Source organism: Kwoniella dejecticola, chromosome 6 (assembly GCF_000512565.2).
Source record: "Kwoniella dejecticola CBS 10117 chromosome 6, complete sequence".
Lineage (NCBI taxonomy): Eukaryota > Fungi > Basidiomycota > Tremellomycetes > Tremellales > Cryptococcaceae > Kwoniella > Kwoniella dejecticola.
In genome coordinates, this window is record NC_089306.1 from 69663 (window position 1) to 92648 (window position 22986).

General features: G+C 47.9%; 8 protein-coding genes across 8 annotated transcripts; 2 read left to right on the top strand and 6 right to left on the bottom strand.

The window, feature by feature from the left end:
• Nucleotides 1-361: 361 nt before the first annotated feature.
• I303_104915 (uncharacterized protein) lies at nt 362-2112 on the bottom strand (the record flags this gene model as incomplete). Its single annotated transcript, XM_018408931.1, has 4 exons — nt 362-901; nt 1033-1196; nt 1294-1498; nt 1573-2112. 4 exons carry the CDS (start codon nt 2110-2112, stop codon nt 362-364), a joined length of 1449 nt encoding a protein of 482 aa, XP_018262622.1.
• A 543-nt stretch (nt 2113-2655) lies between these two features.
• Nucleotides 2656-4472, bottom strand: I303_104916 (uncharacterized protein; the record flags this gene model as incomplete). The annotated part of the gene is made up of 5 exons (XM_018408930.1): nt 2656-3221; nt 3344-3593; nt 3715-3788; nt 3863-3955; nt 4043-4472. The coding sequence occupies 5 exons, from the start codon at nt 4470-4472 to the stop codon at nt 2656-2658; spliced, it is 1413 nt and encodes a 470-aa protein (XP_018262621.1).
• Nucleotides 4473-5435: 963 nt separating this feature from the next.
• I303_104917 (uncharacterized protein) lies at nt 5436-7130 on the bottom strand (the record flags this gene model as incomplete). The annotated part of the gene is made up of 3 exons (XM_018408929.1): nt 5436-5942; nt 6279-6772; nt 6827-7130. 3 exons carry the CDS (start codon nt 7128-7130, stop codon nt 5436-5438), a joined length of 1305 nt encoding a protein of 434 aa, XP_018262620.1.
• A 358-nt stretch (nt 7131-7488) lies between these two features.
• Nucleotides 7489-10016, top strand: I303_104918 (uncharacterized protein; the record flags this gene model as incomplete). The annotated part of the gene is made up of 4 exons (XM_018408928.1): nt 7489-7938; nt 7998-8099; nt 8168-8179; nt 8610-10016. 4 exons carry the CDS (start codon nt 7489-7491, stop codon nt 10014-10016), a joined length of 1971 nt encoding a protein of 656 aa, XP_018262619.1.
• Nucleotides 10017-10487: 471 nt separating this feature from the next.
• Nucleotides 10488-12945, bottom strand: I303_104919 (uncharacterized protein; the record flags this gene model as incomplete). Its single annotated transcript, XM_018408927.1, has 12 exons — nt 10488-10516; nt 10586-10757; nt 10824-10898; nt 10970-11058; nt 11126-11167; nt 11257-11592; nt 11700-11890; nt 11980-12076; nt 12147-12283; nt 12354-12417; nt 12490-12584; nt 12731-12945. The coding sequence occupies 12 exons, from the start codon at nt 12943-12945 to the stop codon at nt 10488-10490; spliced, it is 1542 nt and encodes a 513-aa protein (XP_018262618.1).
• An 841-nt stretch (nt 12946-13786) lies between these two features.
• Nucleotides 13787-15832, bottom strand: I303_104920 (uncharacterized protein; the record flags this gene model as incomplete). Its single annotated transcript, XM_018408926.1, has 9 exons — nt 13787-13879; nt 13958-14080; nt 14151-14226; nt 14310-14440; nt 14502-14642; nt 14717-15159; nt 15288-15362; nt 15418-15604; nt 15680-15832. 9 exons carry the CDS (start codon nt 15830-15832, stop codon nt 13787-13789), a joined length of 1422 nt encoding a protein of 473 aa, XP_018262617.1.
• A 1307-nt stretch (nt 15833-17139) lies between these two features.
• I303_104921 (uncharacterized protein) lies at nt 17140-19698 on the top strand (the record flags this gene model as incomplete). Its single annotated transcript, XM_065969061.1, has 17 exons — nt 17140-17328; nt 17384-17435; nt 17503-17511; nt 17563-17672; nt 17733-17801; nt 17850-17906; nt 17972-18031; nt 18103-18168; nt 18235-18325; nt 18387-18451; nt 18506-18590; nt 18671-18904; nt 18973-19116; nt 19173-19250; nt 19325-19387; nt 19453-19544; nt 19615-19698. 17 exons carry the CDS (start codon nt 17140-17142, stop codon nt 19696-19698), a joined length of 1548 nt encoding a protein of 515 aa, XP_065825133.1.
• A 291-nt stretch (nt 19699-19989) lies between these two features.
• Nucleotides 19990-22646, bottom strand: I303_104922 (uncharacterized protein; the record flags this gene model as incomplete). Its single annotated transcript, XM_065969062.1, has 14 exons — nt 19990-20312; nt 20392-20613; nt 20674-20752; nt 20827-21011; nt 21078-21171; nt 21231-21367; nt 21429-21458; nt 21519-21536; nt 21608-21639; nt 21692-21883; nt 21966-22021; nt 22081-22155; nt 22237-22268; nt 22337-22646. 14 exons carry the CDS (start codon nt 22644-22646, stop codon nt 19990-19992), a joined length of 1785 nt encoding a protein of 594 aa, XP_065825134.1.
• Nucleotides 22647-22986: the final 340 nt, after the last annotated feature.

Genomic DNA, 22986 nt, shown 5'->3' on the forward strand with positions numbered 1-22986 from the left:
TCGCACGAGTTAATCCTTTGTAACAATAACGCTAGAATACGTGCAGTACGGCAGGCGTCTCAGACCTCCATAGCTGCATAAGATGCGGATCGAGAATGACTCGAACACTGCGTGCGTGTTTTGAGTATTTATGTCCTGCGACGACCTTTGGCTTGCGCTTCCCTGGTGCCATAGTTCCTCTTGTAATTCGCGTGCTTCTGCCGAATATTCTCAGTCCGACGTGAAGTGACTATGTCGACTATGTCGGGAAGAACGCTAAAGATCTCTCGACGGCATGGTGGATGATCAAGCTAATACATATTGTCGTCCAATCGCACGAATCAGCCCGTCCTGATGCTGCACAATGACATGATGCAAGCATTCAAGCCTCGAGGATCTTTTCAGGATGAAGTCGACTTACATGTTCGGCACTCAGCCAAGGTATACCTGTGAGCTTGGCGTATACATTCGTTCCTGGTTGATGACGCCCTTTCACCGTTGGGTGCGCTTTGACATTGGGACAACAGTCATACCAATCGAATTGTCTCGTCTCTCCATTCGCGGAATCGACATAAGTCTCCAGCTTACGGCCCTCTGCCCGGACGATCAGCTTGAAATCGAGCGACTCGTGCTCATAACATAGAGCGATAGCAACAAAGGAAGAAGCGGACATACTGATTAGCTTATCGTAAATCTCTTGACTCAGCTCAGAGGTCATCCAATCGTGCTGAGTCATGCCCTGCGTACTTAGAGGAGCAGTATGCGTCTCTCCACATTGCCGCCGAAGTCGGTCTTCCTCGTCCAGCTGCGCGATAAGCCCATCCACTTGATCGGCGTCTACATCTCTGACTCGTCGGAGGGCGTCGTATTCACGTTGAGACAGGTAAGGCTTGAGGGTCGACAAACAGTTACCGCGATGCGCCTTTAGGAGACGATTGCGAGCAAGCGCGAAACGGGTTCTGTGACGTCAGCCGCTTTTTCTTGTAGTCTTGGATGGCACGAGTACGGAGAGTAGAAGGCAAAGTGCACAGTACAGTACAGTATGACGCTTACGTGAAACTCATCTATCCAAGGAATACCTGACGCTTTGGCATATTTGTTGGTCTTGGGAGTCTTCAATGGCTGGAGCGTTTTCAGCGTTTGAGGTCGACTGCTGTGATCGCCTGGAAACAGCCCGTACAGCGGGAATAGTTTACCAGTGGCGTTACCGGGGGCTTCTGGCCGATGTATTCTGCAGTGGATCAGTCAATATCAGTATACAAGCTACAGTGATCGCACTCAGCTGGTTGCAAATCTGAGAGGTAGAAGACGAACCAAGCAGGTCTTTCTCCCTTTGCGTCAAGGCGTTTGCGGATGTCCATCTGGTGGTCCATGGAGTGCTGGTATAGCTTGCGACCGGTACCACAGTATCGTGATGCTCAGTCGGCTCAGCATGCTCTGAGTTGGGGTCCTCGTGAGGTTTCGTTCCGGTTGCATGCCGGAGCGCACCGGTTTGTAAGGTGAACTCATCGTTGTTTGGCTAGGCACAGACGTATTCGAGTCAGTGGGACGAAAATTGTAGTCCATGAGGTCTCCCATCTATCTCGGACTCACCTGTCCGATGGGAGACCTTTGCGCCTCATCGTCTGATATCGCATACCCCTCGCTATCGGACGAGGCATCCCAATACGAAGGTGCAGGAATTTGGAGAGCATCGTTCTCTTGATAGTGCTGCTGCTCATGACCAGAGCCGTAAAAATGGGACGATTGATCATAACAACCGATGTGAGCATGCTGGTGAGCCCCATATGCCGACATCTCCGCTGGCGAGTCATCCTGATGAACAGCGATGCCTGGAACTGACCCCTGATTGTAGAAGTGGCCATGCGTGGGATCGTAAGCAACTTTGCCTAGAGCCGTCGTAGCGAAGCTGAAGTCGATGTGGTCATTACGATCTCCCTCATAATTCGCTTGTTCTGCTCCATGATAGGACATCGAGTTGGAGCTTGCAATCCGCGGCGAGGCGACATAATCATCTCCTAATGCCTCTCTTGCAAAATCACAGTTGATAGCATCTGGATCTTTGTTGGCTGGGTTGTGAGAGTACCCTTCGTACCTAGGATCAGGCTGATACCCATAATCATGCGAAGACATCTTGAGGTTTTGGACTCGCATTATAAGCGTGACATGCAATTTTGTCTGATAGGATAATCATGTTACAACATCACAATGAAGGCAGGTTTACTCGGGCCGGAGCGATCCTGCCATCTAGCCACACTTCAATTCTGAAACGACTCAGAGACATCCTTTGCTCCTCGGAACAATACTTGCTTCTTCTCCTTCATCATGCTGCGTCATCCATAGCCCAGGCCGTCACCCGCCCACCTTTGTTCATGTGATACACAACATAGGCAGCAGGTGGTCTGTGTCGTCAGCTGATGCAAAAATGATGGAACAATCTTCTCTCAATTTGATTGCTCAATGGTCAATAAGGGGTGCTCGGACACCTCAACCGCCAAATCTGCGCTTTTGTACCAAGCTCCGGCTTTTCCCTCTTTTATGTAGCTAGATCTTACATACATGATAACGCGTGTGCACATGTACAGCATACTTCGTACATGAATGATTATATCCAAAATGCCTTGTTACCTGTATCTTCGTATTTTCGCACAGTCTAACCTCTTTATTCTATCCAATCTAAGTCTTTTCAAGCACCCTCCAATTCCCCTGAATCCACCTCTTCGCACCATACAGTAACCCCGTCGCAAAAATCGCCAACGCACCGCAAAATCCTATACTTATATAATACGCCTCCGCGCCCGTCCTCCCCAACTTATTCTGACTATAGTCCAGCAGCGCAATCGCTATCGGTTGCCCCACTAACGCCGGGATTACCAAGATCAACCAGAAGATCGATAATGCCGATGCGAGATCCTTGATCCCCACGACTCGAGCAGTGAGGGGCGCAGCGACAGACCAGATTGTTCCTCCTGTCATACCCTGTATGATCGCGTAGAATACCAAAACGCCGAATGATTTTGCTGGTAACCAGATGACGAGTGTGGATAGCCCGCAGATGACGTAGCATACGATAGTGAGATTTATACGTCCGCCGGTATCGAGGAAATAGCCCCATAAAGGCCTGCCAATCATTTGGCCGGCAGCGAGAATGGATTGGAGTGCGGCGCCCTTGGTTTGGGATAGGTTGAGGCCCGAGGTGGCGAATGATGCGAGGGAGTAAAGGGCGATGAAGTATGCCATCACTACATGAGTCATGATACAGGTCAGCTCGATGACAGGATGAGATACAGCGAGATGGAAGAGACATCATAGGGCAGGTGAGACACGAAGTGGGACAAGATTACGCTGGTACTACGCAACTCACTCGTGAAAGCTGCCCATAACCAGACCCAAACGAATCCCGGATGTACAACCCATTTTAGCTCAAAAGGCGCTTGTCTAGCTCCTACGGCTTTATGACGGCCTTTGAGCAGCAGTACAGCGGGTACCATACAAACAAGTGAGATTAGACCGTTGATGATCAATGCCCATTTGACATCTATTCGGTCGATCGCTAGACGGGTGGTATTCGATAAGATCAGACCGCCTAATCCGGAGCCAGCTGTACCGAGACCCTGCAAAACGTAATATATGTCAATCGAAAGCCATGTAATAAAGGAGAACGAGAACAATAAGAGGAATAGTGAGATTGAAGTAAGATGAAATGAATGATCAGGAAAAGCTACAACTACTCACCTGTGCTAGGGCTAGTCGCTTCTTAAACCAGTGAGCGAGTAACGGTTGACTCGGTACAAGGGTAAGACCAAGACCTGATCAATACATCAGCACGGAGTTCTGGCATGAATATCGTGCAGGTCAAGTCTCAAAGCTGAGTTACACTCACCTATGCCGAATAATATCCCTTGACAGAACAAGAACTCTCCAAACGTCCTACATATCCCCGCCATACATTGACCCAACACAACACCGACCACGCCTGCCCATTTCAACCCAATATCCAATCATCAGCTATCCTGCATACCTCAGGGACTTGCAGCTTAGCTGAAGTATAGACGGGACATACCAAATAGCATGGTTATCCTGAATCCCAGCCATCTACTCAGAGCATTCGCTAACGGTCCACAAAGTAAACAAGTCGCAACGCTCAATCCTCCCACCCAAGCATAATTCAAGGTCGATCCACCTTCGAAATAATTGTTCGCTAGGTAATAACTTGAATATACCCCATAGGTCGTGTTTATGCCCCAGGTAGTAGCGTTCAAAGCTGCGATGCAGCCTACGACGACCCAGCCGTACCCTCCTTCAGGAATTATGTCTTCCTCTGGTATTATAGGTGCGCCATTCTCTATGTTCGCTTCCTTCGACCGCGATGCCGATTGACCAGACATCATTTGAGGTTGAGGCGCAGTATTTGTTGGTGTCGATGAGTTTTCTATGTCGACGTCGCGCTCTTTCGGTTCGTCCGATGGTGGGTAGGTTGTTGCTTCTGACATCTTGTTTGTAGGACGATGAAGATCCCCAGACTGCTATTGTTTGATGTTGCTGTACTTGCTCTCGCTGACTTCGCTCCGGACGTTATCGATGTCGCTTGCCCAATTTCTTTCGCCCTTTATTGAGGTATCCAGATCGCCCACTTATATACCGATCCCCCTCCTTCCTCTTGATCCTGCTAATCTGCAATTCCTCAAGTTGATTACTGATCTCCTACTGAAGCTTACGCTATACACATCTTCGGACTTCAGGATTCCGCAGAGCAGTTCCGTTTTTGCTGGTGCTGTCAGCAATTATGTGTATGAGTATGGCTATGATTTTGATTATTCAGTTGCATCGTAAGGATGCTTTTGGTGGAGGTGGGAGGGTATTGATCAAGAAGCAGCTTAGTAAAAATAGACCTCAGCGTGTGGAGGACGCGCTTAGTCGAAAAATAACCCTCATACGGCCGGATCAATCGGACTCACCCGTGCCGGAGCAGATTCCTCGGCACCACCAAACCATAGAGTGGGGATTAAGCTTAAGCTTCTTTGGGTTTGTTTCATTCGCATCGAACAATCGTTGTTCTTGGTTCAAGTGAAACGTCACACCCTCAACGTGTCATATCGCAATGGTATTGTTTGCAAGTCAACTGCAATGTGAGAGAATAAGAAGGGACTTCAGATCAAGTCCAAGGGAAGCATAGGAAATACATGCAGTCATCAAACAGGGTATCGATCGTGAGCAAGTACAAGCATTTTTAGGTGTTTTTCAGATGATAGAAGGGTATAAAGAGTCTCGGTGAAAGAGATTCAGCCATGGTATCTGGATATAATCTGTTCTGAAAGGGAAAAGAGCAGAGAGATGAAAAAGCTAAAGATCGATTCTCCGTGTACTTACAATGTCCATGACCATTCAATCCAATCCCTTTCTGCGACCAACCCCTGCATCCCCTCTCAGGTCTGACCGTGTTTATTTACACACGATCACAGAGCACTGCTGATCGCCGTGATCCCACTCACGCTCCTTCCACTCCATGCTAAATCAGGCTGAAACCCACTCTCACTCGGGATAGTCCAGGAATTATGGGTGGTCGAGGACATGTGCGGGAGCAAAGGAATATTGGTGTTGGTAGACCAGATTGAAGGATCGTAAGCGCCAATCCATCTTGCATGTTGTTGGGCGTCCCTTGTCATGGGTGTACCGTTGGGGATGTATCGCTTGTTAGGTGTGAAAGGCTCCGCATTGGGATTCAACCTTTTCTTAGATGGGACAGGCATCGGCATGGTGAATGATGCGTCGGATACGGAAGAAGTGGTCGAGAATGTTGATGAGCCTGAAGAGGATCGTTGAGAGGGTCTGATGAGGTTGGACACGGTCGACATTGAGGATAAAGAGCTGGTCGATCGGTGTTTGGAGATAGTGGACGATGAGTCGGATGAATCAGATGGTAAATCGGTGAGTGATGGGATGTTGGAGGAGAGGGCGGTGATCTATAAGGAATGGAAAGAGGTGTTAGCGCAAAACCTTGATTACATGGTGAAGTGCTCGGGTGTGAGAGGAAGTCGACATGAATAGGTAGTGAAGTGGACTTGTCAATAAGTGGTGAAGTCTAATCTTGAATAGGAGTGGGTGCGGTCATTGAAGTATGATCAGAAGGTGAAGTCTGACAGATCACGGACAGGTCATTGGATTGACAGGCAGCAAAAACCTTACGCATGAGCGCCAGTGAGTGTGTGATGATGATGACGATGATGACGATGATGACGATGATGACGATGATGATGAAGGTCGAGCAGTCATGCAAAATACACAGTCGAAGAACTCACCTCCCTCACCCAATCTCCTACCCTCTCTTCCTCCCTCTTGCCAAGATAATCCTTGATCCCCTCAACGCGTTCCAACACCTCCTCTCGTTCCTCTTTCCCAGCAGCGACACGCTCAATCATCTTCTTCATCTTATCCCGATCACCCCCAGCGAACTTCTGCATCAAGTCCGTCCATCCTGATCGTCGTCTGAAGTTGGTCAAGTCGCTATCGACCTTCTTGACTGTAATTCCAGCTTTCTTGGAGAGGTATTCTTTTTGCGAAGCGGTAGGATAAGGCTTGGAAAGGTTTTGGAGGAACCATGTTCGGATGAATGTGTGGTCTGGTTCTTGCGTCTGAGGTTGAGGACCCTCAGAAGAAGGGGCAGGGTATGGGGAGGAGGGGCGGGTTGCGGGTTCGGAGGGGGAGGCGAATGGTTCGGCTCGAGGACGTTTGGAGGATCGGGAAGGGGTTGACATACTGGACGTCTCTCCATGAAAACGCTTGCAGCCGGCCTCTGTTGTCATGAAGCGTTAATGCGCAGTTCAGATAACCTAGAGAGTTCTCTCACCTGAGCTCCCGAGAAGATTCTGTAGCTTTCCTACAATCATTTCCACTGCGCTCTGCTGTGTTCGTTGCATCTGTAGCACGTCTGCAGACAATGCTTGAACATTTGAAGCTACAGCAACCACGATTTTGGCGTCTTCGGGATCCAATGAGCCGTTCATCGCCCTTTCATTGACTTCACCTGCTAATCGATCCCATTCGTACAGTGAAGGCGTATCATGAATTCTCAAAGCTTCCAGGAAGTCGCGCTGAAATCCTGCAAAGGAATCTGCCAAAGACGATGAAGCGACCCGGCGTTTGTTACTCATCTCGAGAGGCTTCACGAAGAGAAAGTTTATCGGGTGAAGAATTTGTGAAACCGACAGCCGGCGATCTTGTATTAGAAAAGGTGGACCAATGAAGAACTCTTCTACTTGCGTATAGAACAATAAGCCAGCTGGCGACCATGGATGTATATGGGCACAAACGGGAGATTTGAGGGTGTACCTCTGGGTATATTTGTTTGTACCCTGACGCACAGACACACACAAAACCTCAGAAATATCTTATTGTCCCTGTCGTCCAGCTATCATTGGTGAGAGATTCTTTAAACTCGCGAGATCCATACATAAGGGGAGCGGTACAATGATGTCTTTGACATATTAATCGCCATACAAGTCTTTCGAAATGTCTTACACCCATCTGCGAAGCCTCATCGCTCTATCGGAAGCCGTCATCTCCTCGTGCTCGGCGCAAGACATTGCAATCCAACCACTTTCATGCAGAGACCCCGACTTGAAGCTGCATCATCCGCCTCTCAGCATCCTAGTCCCGGAAGATCTTGCCCACGAGCTTGATAACGAGATCTATGAGAAGATCTGTCAGCGACTGGAGATAAATCTGGACAATGCTCGAAGACTGACAACAAAAGCGTATCGGGAGACTGCTGAACAGCTGGGCTCGGTGGAACAGTTTGGAGGTATAGATGACCGTCAGGCCCTAAACCAGCTGCGCAAATCATTTGAGTCATCTTACTCCAGTCACTGCTGGAAAGCTGCACGAGCTGTACGGCAAGCTCTTCAACGCTTTGCTGCTCAGAACGATACGATAGGACGAAGGCCGATATCATTCACACCAGTCAGTTCAACATGACACGCTGGCGCGCGCGACCCGAAATACTGATACTGCGAGTCTAGCAAACGCTTCGCCTTCTAGAAGCGGCATACTCCCGCACAAAGCTCCTCAGCACCGCCGAGACTGCAATAGTAGCAGAAGCAGCAGGCATAACACCTCATCAAGTGAGTACACTTCATCCATTTCTACCACTCTATGCAGGCATTCATGCTGACCTGCTCATCTGCTGCAGGTCCGCACCTGGGTAAGCCCTCTGTCTCTCTCATCTCCCACACCTCGCCACCCAAATCCACTTAATCGCAAAAAGGGGTCCTGTATCCAAGCGTTTTTCATCGCTTTCACAAAAATCTTATTGTTCTCGTGTACCCCCTGTACCGACGCGTCTTCTTGTGCTAGTATACGCACTGATCGCCCTCTATCCCTTTTCGCTCCACTTTTGATCCGCTCAGACACACAACTAAAGGGTACAGTTGCTAATCATCCTTTTGTTCTTGAAACGCTCCTTCTACCCGGGAATTTACTCGCGTCCACTTGGCCACTTTGTACCTCGATTCACCTCCACGTGGAAATACAATAACAACGAAATCAATTCCACCATCAAACCCCTTGTATCGCATCTATACGTCACTCCTTCCTTTACTTCGCAACAAACACAACACAATCAACATATACAGTTCCAGAACAAGCGGAATAGAGGCGATAAGCGACAACAAGCATCAGCTCATGCTCAAGCTAGAAAAATTCAAGGATTACCTAAACGAGCTCAACCTCAACCTCAACTTCAACCGTCAATCAAGCTAGAACCCGCCTCTGCGTTGCCCGGAAGAAAGGTTCGAGGATTACCTCGTCGAGCTCAAGTATCTCACAATGCACCTCAACTCCCACTATTTGGCGATGGTTCATATAGCGATACCTCATCTATCAACAACGATGCTCACGCCGACTCTGACGGGCATGAAAATGGAGGAAGGATGAACCGATCACCAAGCTTAACATCCACTGCATCAAATTCAACGGAAATTGCAAATGGCGGATTTACCTCACCGTACGAAACGATGCTCTCACAAGGCAACGATGCGCCTTCGATCTCGTTGGAATGGGGACAGGGTATGTTGAATATACCGATGGAAATGCTTCAAGGTGATGGCGGGAAAGTACCTTCATTCAACTTCACGCCCCCTTCACCTCTCAAGATGAACTTCAACCAAGTTTTCGACCCATCTCAATATACCAACAATCAACCTATGTTCGGTGGTCAGATGTACGACACTCCAACCGAGGAAACACAGCATCCCTTCATGTACCCTCAGACCGAACTATCGGGATTGGAATCGATCGAATCGCTCTTACAATCCGCTTTGTCTGACCCATCGTCATTCGACCAATTCCCGACTCTCGCTACTTCCCCTCAATTCTCTCTGGATAGCTTGTCCCCTCAATCGGATATCCCTTCTCTTGCACCGACATCGAACGCGACTAGTCCCGGCTGGGCGAGTTCGGGAGAAGTAGATGGGCTGAATGGGAATTTCTTCCAAGCGCTCGAAGGGATGTTAGCTCAACAAGGTCTTTCGCCAGTTCCTGAGAGCGCCTTGGATCTGGGAGAGGGAGGTAGTGCAGGACCATCTAGAAGCGTATCGATGTCAAGTCTGACTGGGTATGGAAGTGGAGCAGAGTTCGTTCCTTCAAATGCAGGCGAGATTTTGGATATCAGTCAAATCGCTGCTATACCCTTGCCACCATCGCCAAGCAAGTCATCCTTCGATGCGAACTCGACGAGTAATGGGTATCTGACAACAAGCCAATTGGATGAATCGATGTATATGGGAAGTATGGAAGATACGACCGACTTCCTCAACTCTGGGATGTGTACTCCATCATCGGAGACGTCTGTATACCCCCTCGTCACCCCTACAACGAATACCGAGTCGCTGGTTGAGGTGGATCAGAGTCAGTGGAATTGGATGGGAGGTGCGCTTCCATTTGATATGGTAGGTATGGAAGTTGAGATGATGGAGTTCGGAGATACGAAGATGGATCAGTGGTCGAGTGCAGGAGGAGCAAGGGAGATAGTCGCTGCATAGAAGTCATATGGCAAAGTAAGGGAGATCGTGGCTGTACAGAAATCAAGGGACAGGCTTCGTCCCAAAGAATAGCTCAAGTATAACCATTAGAATCGTTTTTGATCATCTGCAATAATACCTCTTGAAATTGTATTGTTTTATACCCATCATACCCTTGTACACTAGACACAAGGTGCCGGCCACCCTAGATATAATCAAAGGAAATCAATATGCATGTATCGGTTTTGATCGATTTATGCATGTTCGCCCTGTTATCCACAATTGCTTTGCTTTTCGGTTTCGACCTCAATTTTTCTCCAACACAACATCATCGTTGGTATCCTTCCGCTTACAACGCTCATTTCAACGACACGCAACAACAAAAAATTTTTCCCACATCTCTCACTCAAGATCATATACACCATCTTCCGTTATCTCTCGAGACGTCTTTTTTCGACGCATCTGTCAACTCGGACAATCGGTCGGCGACGCTTAAGCCAAATATCTGAAATGGGGGTTTTCTGTTCGCAACATGATGTCAGCTGCCATTACATACCTTGAACAGATCCGGAAGTAGAAAGAAGACTCACGCCTATCCGTTATATCAGTCTCAGCCGCAACCTTATTCTGCCACTCCCCCTCTTCTACCGTCAATCCACTCCTCTCGAACGCCGCATCCCGCTTTTTGTTCTCCCATAGGAGGTATGTCCACCATGAAACGAGGACGAGGGCGTTGATTGCCATTACGATAGCATTGGCGGTCTACATCACAAAGTACAGTACATCAGTACCGCTGACACGGATGACGATCTGAGGAAGAGCACTTACCAGACCTTTCAGGTATCGCGGGGCGTCGCTGGCTCGCAGTGTTTGGGATCCGATCATATTCCCAGCGCAGTATGCCTTATCACATAGACACGGAGTAAACCGTCAATGACTGAGGGCACAAGGTGCATTTGATGAAGAACACTCACAATAAGAGCTGTGGCGCCGATGAAAGATTTCTTAGTTCGTCCGGCGGAGTTGATGGGCATGATGGACCATACGAGGAAGGTCGAGCAGGCTATACGATTGTCAGCCTGTCAGCCAACGACTTCGTTACATGAGTACGGTAAGATCAAGATACGTACACAAGACAGAGTGGAACGAGAACGCCGCCCATAATTGCCATTCTGAAGTTGTATCGAGATTAGCACATATCTTTACTTGGCGTCCTTGAAAACAAGGTGGAAAGACTACGAGAGCGTGGGCTGCGACTCACTCGACGCATTCTTCGCCAATCCCACATACAGAAACACTACCATCTCCACCACCGTCCAAGTGATTGCCAGCGGGAATCTACATCTAGGCACGTAGGTCACTGCAATAGCCGTCCCAATGATGACTGTGAACCCCATTGCATTTCCGGGTAATTGATACAGGATAGATTGTAATGGCGTGAACCCGAACCCCTTGAAGATCAGTGAAGTGAAAGTGGTGATTACCCCATTGGGGATCGTAGCTGTCAGATTGAAGAGTATGATCAGGTAATATTGGGGGTCTTTGAAGCATTCGATTATCTGAGTCCAGCGCCAGGGGTGTTGGCCTGCGTCTCCGGCTGAGTGTTATGAATGATGAATCAAGGTGTCAGCTAACTGCGTTCAAGCAATGTAGGTTCTTCTGAGGATAGTAAAAGGATGGATCAATAAGGATACGAGCACTCACTCCCGTTTGAGATGATCCGCGAATGAGCCATCTTTTTCTGCTCTTTCTTCAACCACCACACATCACTCGGTATACCGACGAAGACGAAGACCAGTACCCCAGCCACGACAGTGAGAGAACCAAGGAAGAAGTTGATAGCTCGCCATCCGGCAATACCGCCGTCTGCAGCTGCTTTCTTGGCGATAGCGTATCTGTCGCGAAGCGGAAATGCATATCAGTCAAAGATCTTCTTGACTGCGAAGCGGAATGTGAGGAAAGCTCGGAGGGATGCACTACTCACATGATGACGTTGAAAATACCGCCTAAGAACTGGTTCATAGCGAAATACATACAACTCCTCAGAGTCGCTTCGGAACGTTTGTACCATGATGCAATGACTAGTCGGGTATCTCTTGTCAGATACAGCGCATCGTCAAATTAGTTTGGTATGAGGGTGGTAGCACCTACTGAGTAGGAAACCAGGTGTAACGTAACATTCCATCCATCCAAGTAAGACTCTGCACATCGAAAGTTGGAGATAATTGTTACATAGTCCCGTACCGATCACGACCATACCCCAGATGATCACTGTTCCGCCTAGGGCTCTGCAAAGTCCAGATACCAAATCAGTCGATCATACAATGGCCCGAAAGGTTGGCGATCTATGTAACATACCGTCCAATAGGTAGTCGTTGGGTGATGAACGACATGGGAATCTGTCCAGCAAGATATGCGCAATCTGATAACGAGTCAGCCACATACGAATCAAGATTACTCAAGGGCATGGTATATGAGGGGTAGCTGGACTTACAGAAGTATACGGTAAGAAGAGAGTATTGATCTCCCGTCAAATGGGTATCGGTCTTCAGCCCGAAGACTACCCCGGAGGATAATGATACCTTGTCCCTATTCGGATAATTCGAATGATTAGCATGGCCTCTTGCTTCGCCATTCTCTTGTGATGGGACGATCGAGAGACAGACAAGAAGAGGACAAAGAATAAGTGGACAGTATGAGCAAGGAGAACAAAAATCAAGTCAGGAGCAACTCACGCATATTGCAGACCATAAGTCAACATCAAAATAGGCATCAACGTCAAGTCGAATTTCCATCTTAACCTCTTATATTCCTCCTCAGAGTACGACTCTTCCGCAAGAATAACATCCTCTGCATTATGATTGTCCGTCTTTAGACCCTCATCGACGGCGTCTACAGCCACTACCCCTCTCACATCCTTCTCATTGGCTTTGACGTCGCTGATTGGCATTTAACGTTGATTGTATCGGTAAGTGGGTGTTTTTGAAGAAGGAAAGGGAATAAGGTGAGCGGACCCCTTCGAATCTTGCTATATATGCGTATTCATGTCGCTCAATATTCATACCTGAGGTGGTATCGCCAGCCAATGACATGGCATGATGTTGTCGGCTACGCTAGCTAGCGTCCAATGGTAGGCTAATCGGTGAATTACCGTCTTATCGGTCAACCGAAACCCTTGATCAAGTGACTCGATAGTCTATGATTTGGGTTTAGCGTATGTTGGTGGGATAGTCACGTAATGATCAAGGTGGTGTGGTGGGGAAGTGGAATGTCTCGAGATGTCCATGCCCACCGATGCAGAGGAATATGGGGAAAGGAGTGAGTCATGAATGCCAAGAGGAACCGTGTTATTCTGGGATCCGTTGGCTCCGCGAGTCGGCACGATGGGCGCACGGACAAAACCGAGGGCACGCACGTTACTGTAATGATTTACAGTAGTCAAGCGCTAGCGCCTAGACTTTTGCGGACGAAAAGCACTTCTCGGCCGCTGCTGATGACATACATGCATACGATATTGAGGTGTTGAGTCACCGTCGTGTATCGGTTTGCAGCGGACTTCAAAGAAAGTACTTCCTTCTCAAGCCCAAAGCCGGGCCAGGAGCACATTGTCAGGGGATCATATGACTTCCATAACCGCCGTCCGCGGACCGCCTATGTAGGCATCGATAGCTCAATGTCTAAAACTACAAACGTGTTGCCCATTTGCGCTCTCCTCACACATGCATTCATTGTAGCGATCACTGTCCATGTATGCATATTGGCATGATCAATGTATCATTTCGATGGACTCTTTATACGGAGTTGGAGTTGTCCTTGCACGACCAAGCGGATTGACCGCCATCGGCATTATAGCTATCGATGATATCTTGAACGGCACCCCAGGTCTGCGAGAGGAAAGTGACGAGACAGTCAGCAAAATGCTATCAGGTATTGTGAGAGGGAGGTGGATGTCCAAGACTCACTCCTGAGATCATCAAATAAAGAGCCAATAACACCAAGAAGGCGTTCATGAAGAACAATGCTCGGTATCCTAGTGTCTTGACGGTTTGTCTTCTGTCTTTGTTATCGAATATCCACATCGCACCCTGCAAAAGACGTGTCATGTCAGCTACCAACGATAGGATCCCAGTCAAAGCCAGAATTAGAGAGACGCACCATAAGCCCAATACAGAAGAACGTTCCAAATAGAGCTCCAATCAATCCGACTAAACTTCCAAATACTGGGATAGCACTTGTTAAGGGAAGAAAACGCAATGTCAGCATTTATTTCTGTGTCACAGATATCATGTTCTCATCCCAAATTGCGTTACGTACCTGGCGATGATGTATGCTATAGCTGTACAAGCGAAGACGCATGAGAGCCACACGGCCCAGTGGACGAAAGAATTGCTATTGAGATGACGACTGCCTTTCATGAATCGCAAGAAAATGTACTTCGCGGGAAGCTGCAAAACACATCATTAGCCAAGGATGTCCGGGGGGCAGGATTGACGGATTCTTATTCACATGAAGGTAGATAGTGACTGTGACGTATAGCCCAGGTAAAGCCAACCCATAGCAGATCCGCTTCATCAAAACTCCCGCTGAACCTAAAGCTGGACTAGCAACGTATTGTCCGCAGTAGTAGTATACCACCGTTCCAATCGCCTGAAAACGTCACGCGTCAGTCAATCTTGCTGCTTGATAGAATGAGGTGAGATTATTGTCAACCTGGAACTTACGATGTACACCGAAGTAATAATGGCATTACTGATAAACATCGACCTGTTGAACAGCCTCGGATCCCTCATCTCAGCAGCAATAGAGAAATAGGTCGGTACACCAGCATAAGCCAGAATGAGGGATGAGATAGCCGAGGAAGCTTGCAGGAAAGTAGGTTGACCGATGACGTGGAAATCTTTATCCCATTCTCCGGTCTGAGGTGCCAGAGCGGGTCGATCTTGGACTCCGACGGCGATAGTGACCGTCAAAATAGCTGAGACGATTGAGACGAGTCCGACCCATCCAAGCCAGGAGATCTTGCCTAAAGTTCTAAAGCTGGCCAAGAGGAATCCGAGTATAGCTGAGACGGCGACGAAGACGGCTGTGCATGTTCCATGGAGGGAGACGGCGTTGAGACCGATAGAGGCGCCGACGATGGCTGATCCGACCACGAAGATCATGACTGGGTGAAAGGTGAAGCATGAGCTCAGACTTCCAGATGAAAATAGAGAAGCATGCCGGACACATAAAAGAAGGTGTAAAGGAAAACGTTGACGCGAATGAGCTGCTATAGCAGGAAATGACACTCACATATACAGTAAATGGCGGCAAACACTTCACGACCGATCCTTCCAAACATGATCTCCCCAACATCCACCACACTGTCTGTTGTAATCGTCAGCTCCTAGGAAAGTTCTCGTGGAGTAATGAAGTAACTCACAGACTTGGGGATGTTTCAACTTGAACACTCCAACACAGTATCCAGACCACGTCATTATAGCTGCTATGGCCACCAGACACAGTATACCGGGTACGATACCCAGCGTCATCAATGCGAAGGGTAAACTCAGTACACCCAGTCCTATTTGACTCTTTAAAAGCAGTACAATCGCTCCCATCCATCCCACCTATATTTCCAGCGTAACAGTCAGCTCCAAAGGGGAATTCGGGAATGCGTTCGGAATGGCATGCATCAGACGTACATTCCTATAATTCGGTCCATCCTGCTTGATATCTCCAAATACCTCATCGTGCGTCGTTATATCCACTGCAGCTCCGATCGTTCCTTCTACATCGTCCAATGGAAGCTCTTTGTTGCTCGGAGGCTTGGAGCTCTGCGAGGGCGTAGTCGCCATCGTGCTTGGCATTTTCGATTAAGTAATGATCAACCAAATAGAAAGTTACGAGTGAACATGTTAAGACAATTACATCTTTTGCTTTTTTCCATTTGATCTTCGGTTACATTCTCTCGAGTCATGGTTCCAGAACGCTAATTCCAGCTTGACGGGCGAGACATCGAAATTTTAGGTGTCTGTCGGCTCCCTTAGGACAGCTACTTTAACCATATGACCATATGGAAAAAGTTTTAGCCATTCCCATTTCGACTTCGCTTAAACGATTTTCCTAGGGAAAAATTGTCTGTTAAACGAAGATGTGGGGCTCTTGGCGAATGAAGCGAATTGATCGGCATGCCACGTACCCTGCAGCAGCGCTCGATGCATCACGAAGATCTGACCCACTGGCTACGTGCAGCATGCTCATCCGTGTCTAGGTGATCTTGAGATGTTGAGGTGGAGTTGACTCGCAGCGGGACTTGCTTCCAACGATACTTTCGAAGGACGAAATCTGTTCGAAAAGCTGGAAACCGTCAAAAGCGGATTTTAACGGGGATTGGCGATGTGATCCGCTTCTTCGCCCGTGAACTGCGGGTCAGCGGCATGAAACGGTCGAGGTTGTTTTGACGATGAGAATAACGTGGCAATTAAGCTTATTGCAGATCACATGTTAAAGCCCCAATTGAACGGGGATTATCCGGTTTTTAGCAGATACAACGGACTGAGAATATCGCGAAATCTCCCACGGAGATGAGTCCATTTAGGTCTGGAGTTGTTCTCGGTACTATGATCTGACAGTGATCATGACTAATCTAGCTGCCAAGCTCACAGGAGGAATACAGGCAGAACAAAGCTTTAGCGCGATTCTTGCCCTTCTATAGCGTGTAGCGTCAAATGATGCCAAGACTGGCGTCCTTTCCTTTCGGTCCGACCTTGTTGAATCGCTGGGTGATCTCGCAGACAGGCTGTAGAAGGGCTCTCAATGTCAGATTGACCTCCACACATCAAGAAAGAACCGAATAAGCGGAAGGACGTTCAACATTCCTTTTCCTTGGATGATCCGCTAACATGTGATTTACGAGAACAGAAGATCAGATGACCTCACAACTAATATCGGTTGAAATGACCGGACATTGGAGATAAGAACGCGCATCATCGATGATTGGAATATTGTTCTGGCCATCTGGGATGGAATAGATATATGGGATCCCCTGTTCTGCTTTCTTCTTTCCCATCTCGGCCCCGCGTTCTTCATCCTTTCCTAGTCAGGCATACATCTAGAAAGCATCAATCGATCTGATCACCCCAATCAAACAAAGTTGCTCGAGATGTCGACCGCTCATAATAATGATAAACCTGAAGTTCAGCACGTGGACCACGTCCATGCCGCGGGAGAAGATACCTTAGATAGCGAGAAACAGGATATATACGCTGGAAAGATCGATCCTGAGACTGCTAAATATCTCGATCCGACTTTAGTCATCGATGAGGCGCTCAATAAGCAGATCAAGAGATTGGTGAGCTTGTCTGACTGATAGAAGCAGAATTAGAAGATTGAGTACCGTTGCACAGGTCGATTTCAGGATCTTACCGTTCTTATTGCTAATCTATTTCTGCCAAACATGTAAGCACACTCTAGTTTCGCAATCTCACATGTGTGATGCTGATGGACCGCTCATTCTTCCTCCCAGTCGACAAAGGTATGTCCTACAAGCCGTCACCTTTATAAGCGTACTAAACCTTGACACCAGCAACACTTGCCTTCTCCTCGATCATGGGTCTTCAACAGGACAATAATTTGCAAGGTCAACAGTACAGTACGCTTGGTACGATCTTATACGCTGGATACTTGATCGGAGAGGTGTGTATAGAATTTACTGTGCATGACATATGTGGAGATGCTGACGATACTGTATAACAGATTCCAGTCAATCGTATCTTGCAGAAAACTCCCATTGGTAAATTCATGGGTATCTTAGTCACCATCTGGGTAAGCTGTTTTTGTGTCTCGCTGTCGGAGCTGATATCCTGCGAATAGGGCACGATCGTCTGTATGCACGCTGTGTGCAAGAACTTCGGCGGTCTGATGGCAGTTGTAGGTCATATCCCGCATTCCCTTGCCACCTGGAACATGGCAGCTAATGCAGTAAATGCGAACAGCGATTCCTTTTGGGTCTTTTTGAGTCCGGGGTCCAACCTGCCTTGATGCTGCTTACTACCGTGAGGAAACGATTGTCCCCCTTCTATCAGCTGAGAATGGTATCTCGTCTGACGCTATATTATGCATTCAGATGTATTACCGACGAAACGAGCACCCTACCATCATCTCGTACTGGTACGGGATGCAAGGAGCTCAAGTAAGTGTTTCTCCCGATGACCCGCTGCTCTTCAAAGTTCCAAAATTCCTAACAAATTTTCGGTAGCTCTGCGTCTCGGGGTTGATTGCTTTCGGTCTGACATACGTACAATCTTCACCGCTACGCCAATGGCAATGTTTATTCTTAATCGTTGGATGTAAGCTGCTGTTTTTTTGGATCGAAGGGATCCCTCAGCTCATGCCTTTTCGACAACGCAGTGTTCACCGTTGTGGTCGGGATTGCCACTTTCATCCTCTTGCCGGATTCGCCAATGAAGGCTAAGGTAAGCCACGACCCGCGGAATGCTGTAGCTAAGATGTAGTGCTGGTCCGACAAGCAGAAGACCATGATCATCGAACGCTTGAGAATCAACGAGCAAGGTGTACAAGATTCGCGATGGAAATGGGAACAGATGTGGGAAGGTGGGTCCTCTCCTGCTTTCCGCCACACATATGCGTATGCCAAAAAATGCTGATCTCGAATGCTATGCGTTGTACTGTAGCATTCCGAGATCCAGCAGTCTGGTGTTACTGGATCATGCAGATTGCCGGGTTCATCATCGTCAATGGTCTAGCGGTATTCGCCAATATCATCGTGAAAGGACTAGGATTCACTGTCAGGCAAACTCAACTGTTGAACTTGGCTCAAGGTGGTTTTTCGTTGATTATCTATTTCGGGACTGCTTGGGTGGCGAGGTTGACCAATCAGACTTGTTTGGTCTTGGTCGGTACTATGAGTGAGTACATATCGCCATGCGTATTGCTGTTAATGTCTCAGCGAACTGATGATTACGGAATCGTGTAGCGATTGCCCTAGCGGGCACAGTGGTACTTTTGACAGTCCCTGTCTCACCTAAGACCGCTCCAGGCTTGCTACTTGCCTTCTACTTCGCCAATTTCGTGATTGCAGCTGGATCGTTGCTGTACAGTATCGTCACGCGTAACGTTGGTAAGTCATCCTTTGTATCTTCCAGAACGGGACGATATATTTGACTGCTCCAACAGCCGGCCAAACCAAGAAAGCTACTACGTCCGCTATGCTTTTCGTCACCTATGGGGCAGGTTGCATTATAGGTCCTCAGGGTATGTCACCATAATCTCTTGAAAACGAACCTATAGGTTGCTCAACGTCACGGGTGCTGACGGTTCGCACAAAGTCTTCCGAGCCAAAGATGCACCGCGATACAAGCTCGCCTTTGCTGTTCACATCGGACTGTATGGTAAGTCATACCCATTTGCTTCTACTCGCATCGGATGACGTTGTTGATGGTTCCGTCTTCAATAGCCTTCTTCATCGTCATGACCCTGATCCTCCGGGTCATTTTTATGAGAAGAAACCATGTCAGACGACGTGACCACGAAGGTACCGCTCAAACTGTGAGATCTCTCGCAATTGTTTCTGCTCATAGAGCAACATGTGATATGCTGATATCGTTGAGCGTTGCAGGGTGTCGAGCAAATCGACCATGATCAAGCGTTTGCTGATTTGACGGATTTGCAAAACAAGCGATCATTCAGATACGTCTACTAAGATCTATAGAAAAGAGAGGAAATTCGATACTTGTCTTTTCCCCACTCTCGTCTTCTTTCTCGGCGGATTCTCTCCGTTTGTGGTCAGTCTTTTTGCGTATGGGAGAAATATTTAACAATCAATCATGTAGCCCTTTTTTCAATTCTAAGCTCCGTTAGCTTTTTGCAATGTATTGCAAGCAGTGTTTGTTTATATCGAATAATGTAATGCACGGATATCAGAGGCTGCACTGTGTTTTTTATATATTTCCATTCTTTTCAGCAAAGATTCTTCTCAGAAAGCAGGTACATTTCACTCCTTCTCCCGAGAATACGTCTCGTACCTCGTCGCGCCAAGATCGTGCTTCGTCCCTCTCAGCGCCACCTGGGGACCCATACTCAGATCAATCTCTTCCAACTTCGTGATCTTCGTCTTCTTGACCACCTTCCAGCCGATAAAGCAAAGCGCGATGACAGGCAGGGTAACGTAGCTTGCGAAGAAGTTCGAAATGTTGAACCCGCCAATGAAACTTGCGAAACCATTGAAGAGCAGGATGACCGAGAAGAAGATGACGCAGTACCATGCCAAGTAAGGCTGGAACCAACTTCTAAACGTCAAATCGTTTCGATTGATTCCTGTGAACAGTAACATCAGCTCACGAGTCCACAAAATGTGATTGAAGCGAGCGGCGGGAGGGAGGTTAGGTCGACACACCTTGAGCTTTCAACGCTTTCTTGAACCGGATATAACAGATGCAAATCGAGATCCACGCCACCAAAGAGCTGAGTGCGGATAGGTTACTGAGCCAGATGAAACCTTGATTGGATCCGCTGGAGACGCTCAAGAAGGCGAGAAGACCGAAACAGAAGCTGACGGCAACACCGGCGAGGGGAATTCCGGCTTTGGATGTCTTCAAGAAGATTTTAGGCATCGCTCCTTTGAGTTGCACAGCGTGTCAGCTTTGATGCGCTCACTCTTGGGTGAGCTGGTGCTCACTCTGCCTGGCTAAAGCCATAAGTGTCCTGGAAGTCGCGTAAACGTTCTCATTCGACGCGGATAGGGCAGAGGTCATGACCTGAATAAAAAATTGTGATGAACTAAGCCTTTCTTCTCCTCCTTGACCACAGAAGACCAGATGCGAAAACGTACCACAGCGTTGATGATCGACGGCAGAACTTTCACTCCGGTCTGCTTGCAGATCACCACGAAAGGCGAACTTGCAGCTGTTCCACCGCCCAGCGCGACCGCCGTTAGGAGATCTGGAGATTTCTGACTAATGTTCAAACCGATTATCAAGGTCGATAACATGTATATCCCGACGATTCTGTAGAACACTTCAACACACAAGCAGATCAGCCGATATATCGAACAATCATTCGAAGAGCACTATGGAAGCTTACCAGTCTTTACAGCCATTTTCATTGTTTTTCTAGGATTATGAGCCTCTCCAGCTAGGACGCTGATACCTTCTATACCGCCATAGCTGAATGCGGCCTGACCTCAGGACACATTAGCTCTGTAAGTGACGAAAGACAGTAAGTAAGGGGACATACCTTTGTCAGAACAGCCCAGAAACCGAGAAATCGGGCTTTGGAGATAGGCTGAAGATCGAGGTAGGTATCGTTGAATGGCTCGTCTCGCCAGTATCGCCCTCCGATAAATTCATGCTTAGGTGGAACACCTCCGAGATCTGACAATCCCGACTAGGTGAATAAGGATTTTCCCCTGTCACGATACTACGTTAGACTTACCGGCGATTAGGCCGAAAATGATCAATCCGACTTCAAAAACTCATGTCATCAGTATAAGACCCGCCATCGATATCGCAGACAGACACTCACTCAAGGTTGATACTTTGACTACGGTCGAGGGAAAGAATCGAATCAGCCAGGTACCCGGATCAAAAATACAGAAGGGCTAGCGGACTTACTGATGGCGAAAACGAATTCCACTTCTCCAAAGCTGCAGTCAAGTCAGCTTTGCGACATAGAGCAACCGAGTCGCACCTACTCACTATCTCACTCCGACGATATTGATCGCAATGCAGACCACCAAGAACACAGCGATGTATATAGGTACATGAGCCGTGTTGGTATCCCAGTATCCAATCATCACAGCGATGGCTGACATCTCGGCGGGAATAGCCAGACCAACCTGTAGGATGTAATTGATACCCATCATGAACCCCATGGCGGGATCGACGTATCTAACCATTTTTAGATAGTATAAGCGAATGATTCAAGTTCGACAGATGTCGGCAGTGGCAAGAAAAGGTTCAAGCAGCTCACTTATTACCCATATCCGTCATTCCTCCTACGTTTGGTGCGAACACGCTCATCTCGCCCTGCAAGATACTTCAATCAGCTACAAATGATTGATGCGGTAAGAAATCAGTAGACTCACTAAGCACATCATCATACACCCAACGGAAAGACCGATGAAAGTGTATCCCAGCCAAAATCCTACTGGGCCACCTGTCTATTGAAAGTTACTAGCGATAAGCTGCCGGTCATGACCCCGTAGGAAGGTGTGAGGGGGTGCAGATTCAAGTTGACTCACGGCTAAAGCACCACCAGAACCAAGGAAAAGGCCTATAGCATCCCAACATGTTAATTTGGACCCATATCAATCCGATGCGCGGCAAGTTGTGTTGACATACCCGTCCCGATCGTTCCAGCAATGGCTATCATAGACACCACCCTTGGAGGCTTAAGATCGAAGAACCCATCAGAATAAATCGTTGACAAGACAGAATAATAATGATATTGCCCCAAGGAAGACTTGATAGCGGTTGCGTTGATGAGACTCACCAAATCTCGCTTTGTCCCGAATTCACCTTGATGCGTCTTAGCCAGCTCTTCATCCTCTCGTTCCACAGCATACCCATCATCCCCCACTGGGGCAGGTACGACGTCTGCGCTATATGCGCCTTGCTGACGCTTGTTCTCGTGAGTCTGTAACTCGCTCATATCAATTCGGTGTACCTGAATACCTAAGGCCGGGGTAGATCGAGGAGATCGAAACGGAAAAGCAAGAATCAAGGATATGATCCATTGGGCATTCTGATTTATATATATTGATGGCACGCTTCATTCAAACCCCACTCTATAAACATGTTCAAGATCTTATCTCAGATCACTTGACCGCCCATCTGTAAGAAGGATCGACGAGGTGGTTAACGGATGAGCAACCTAGCCCACCTCAAAATGGATTGATTAGACTTCAAGAAAGAGTCTAAAGATGATGACGGACTCTATTTTTAGATCGTTGAAGGATCCCGATATCTCGGCTATTTGCCTTGCCTTGGCT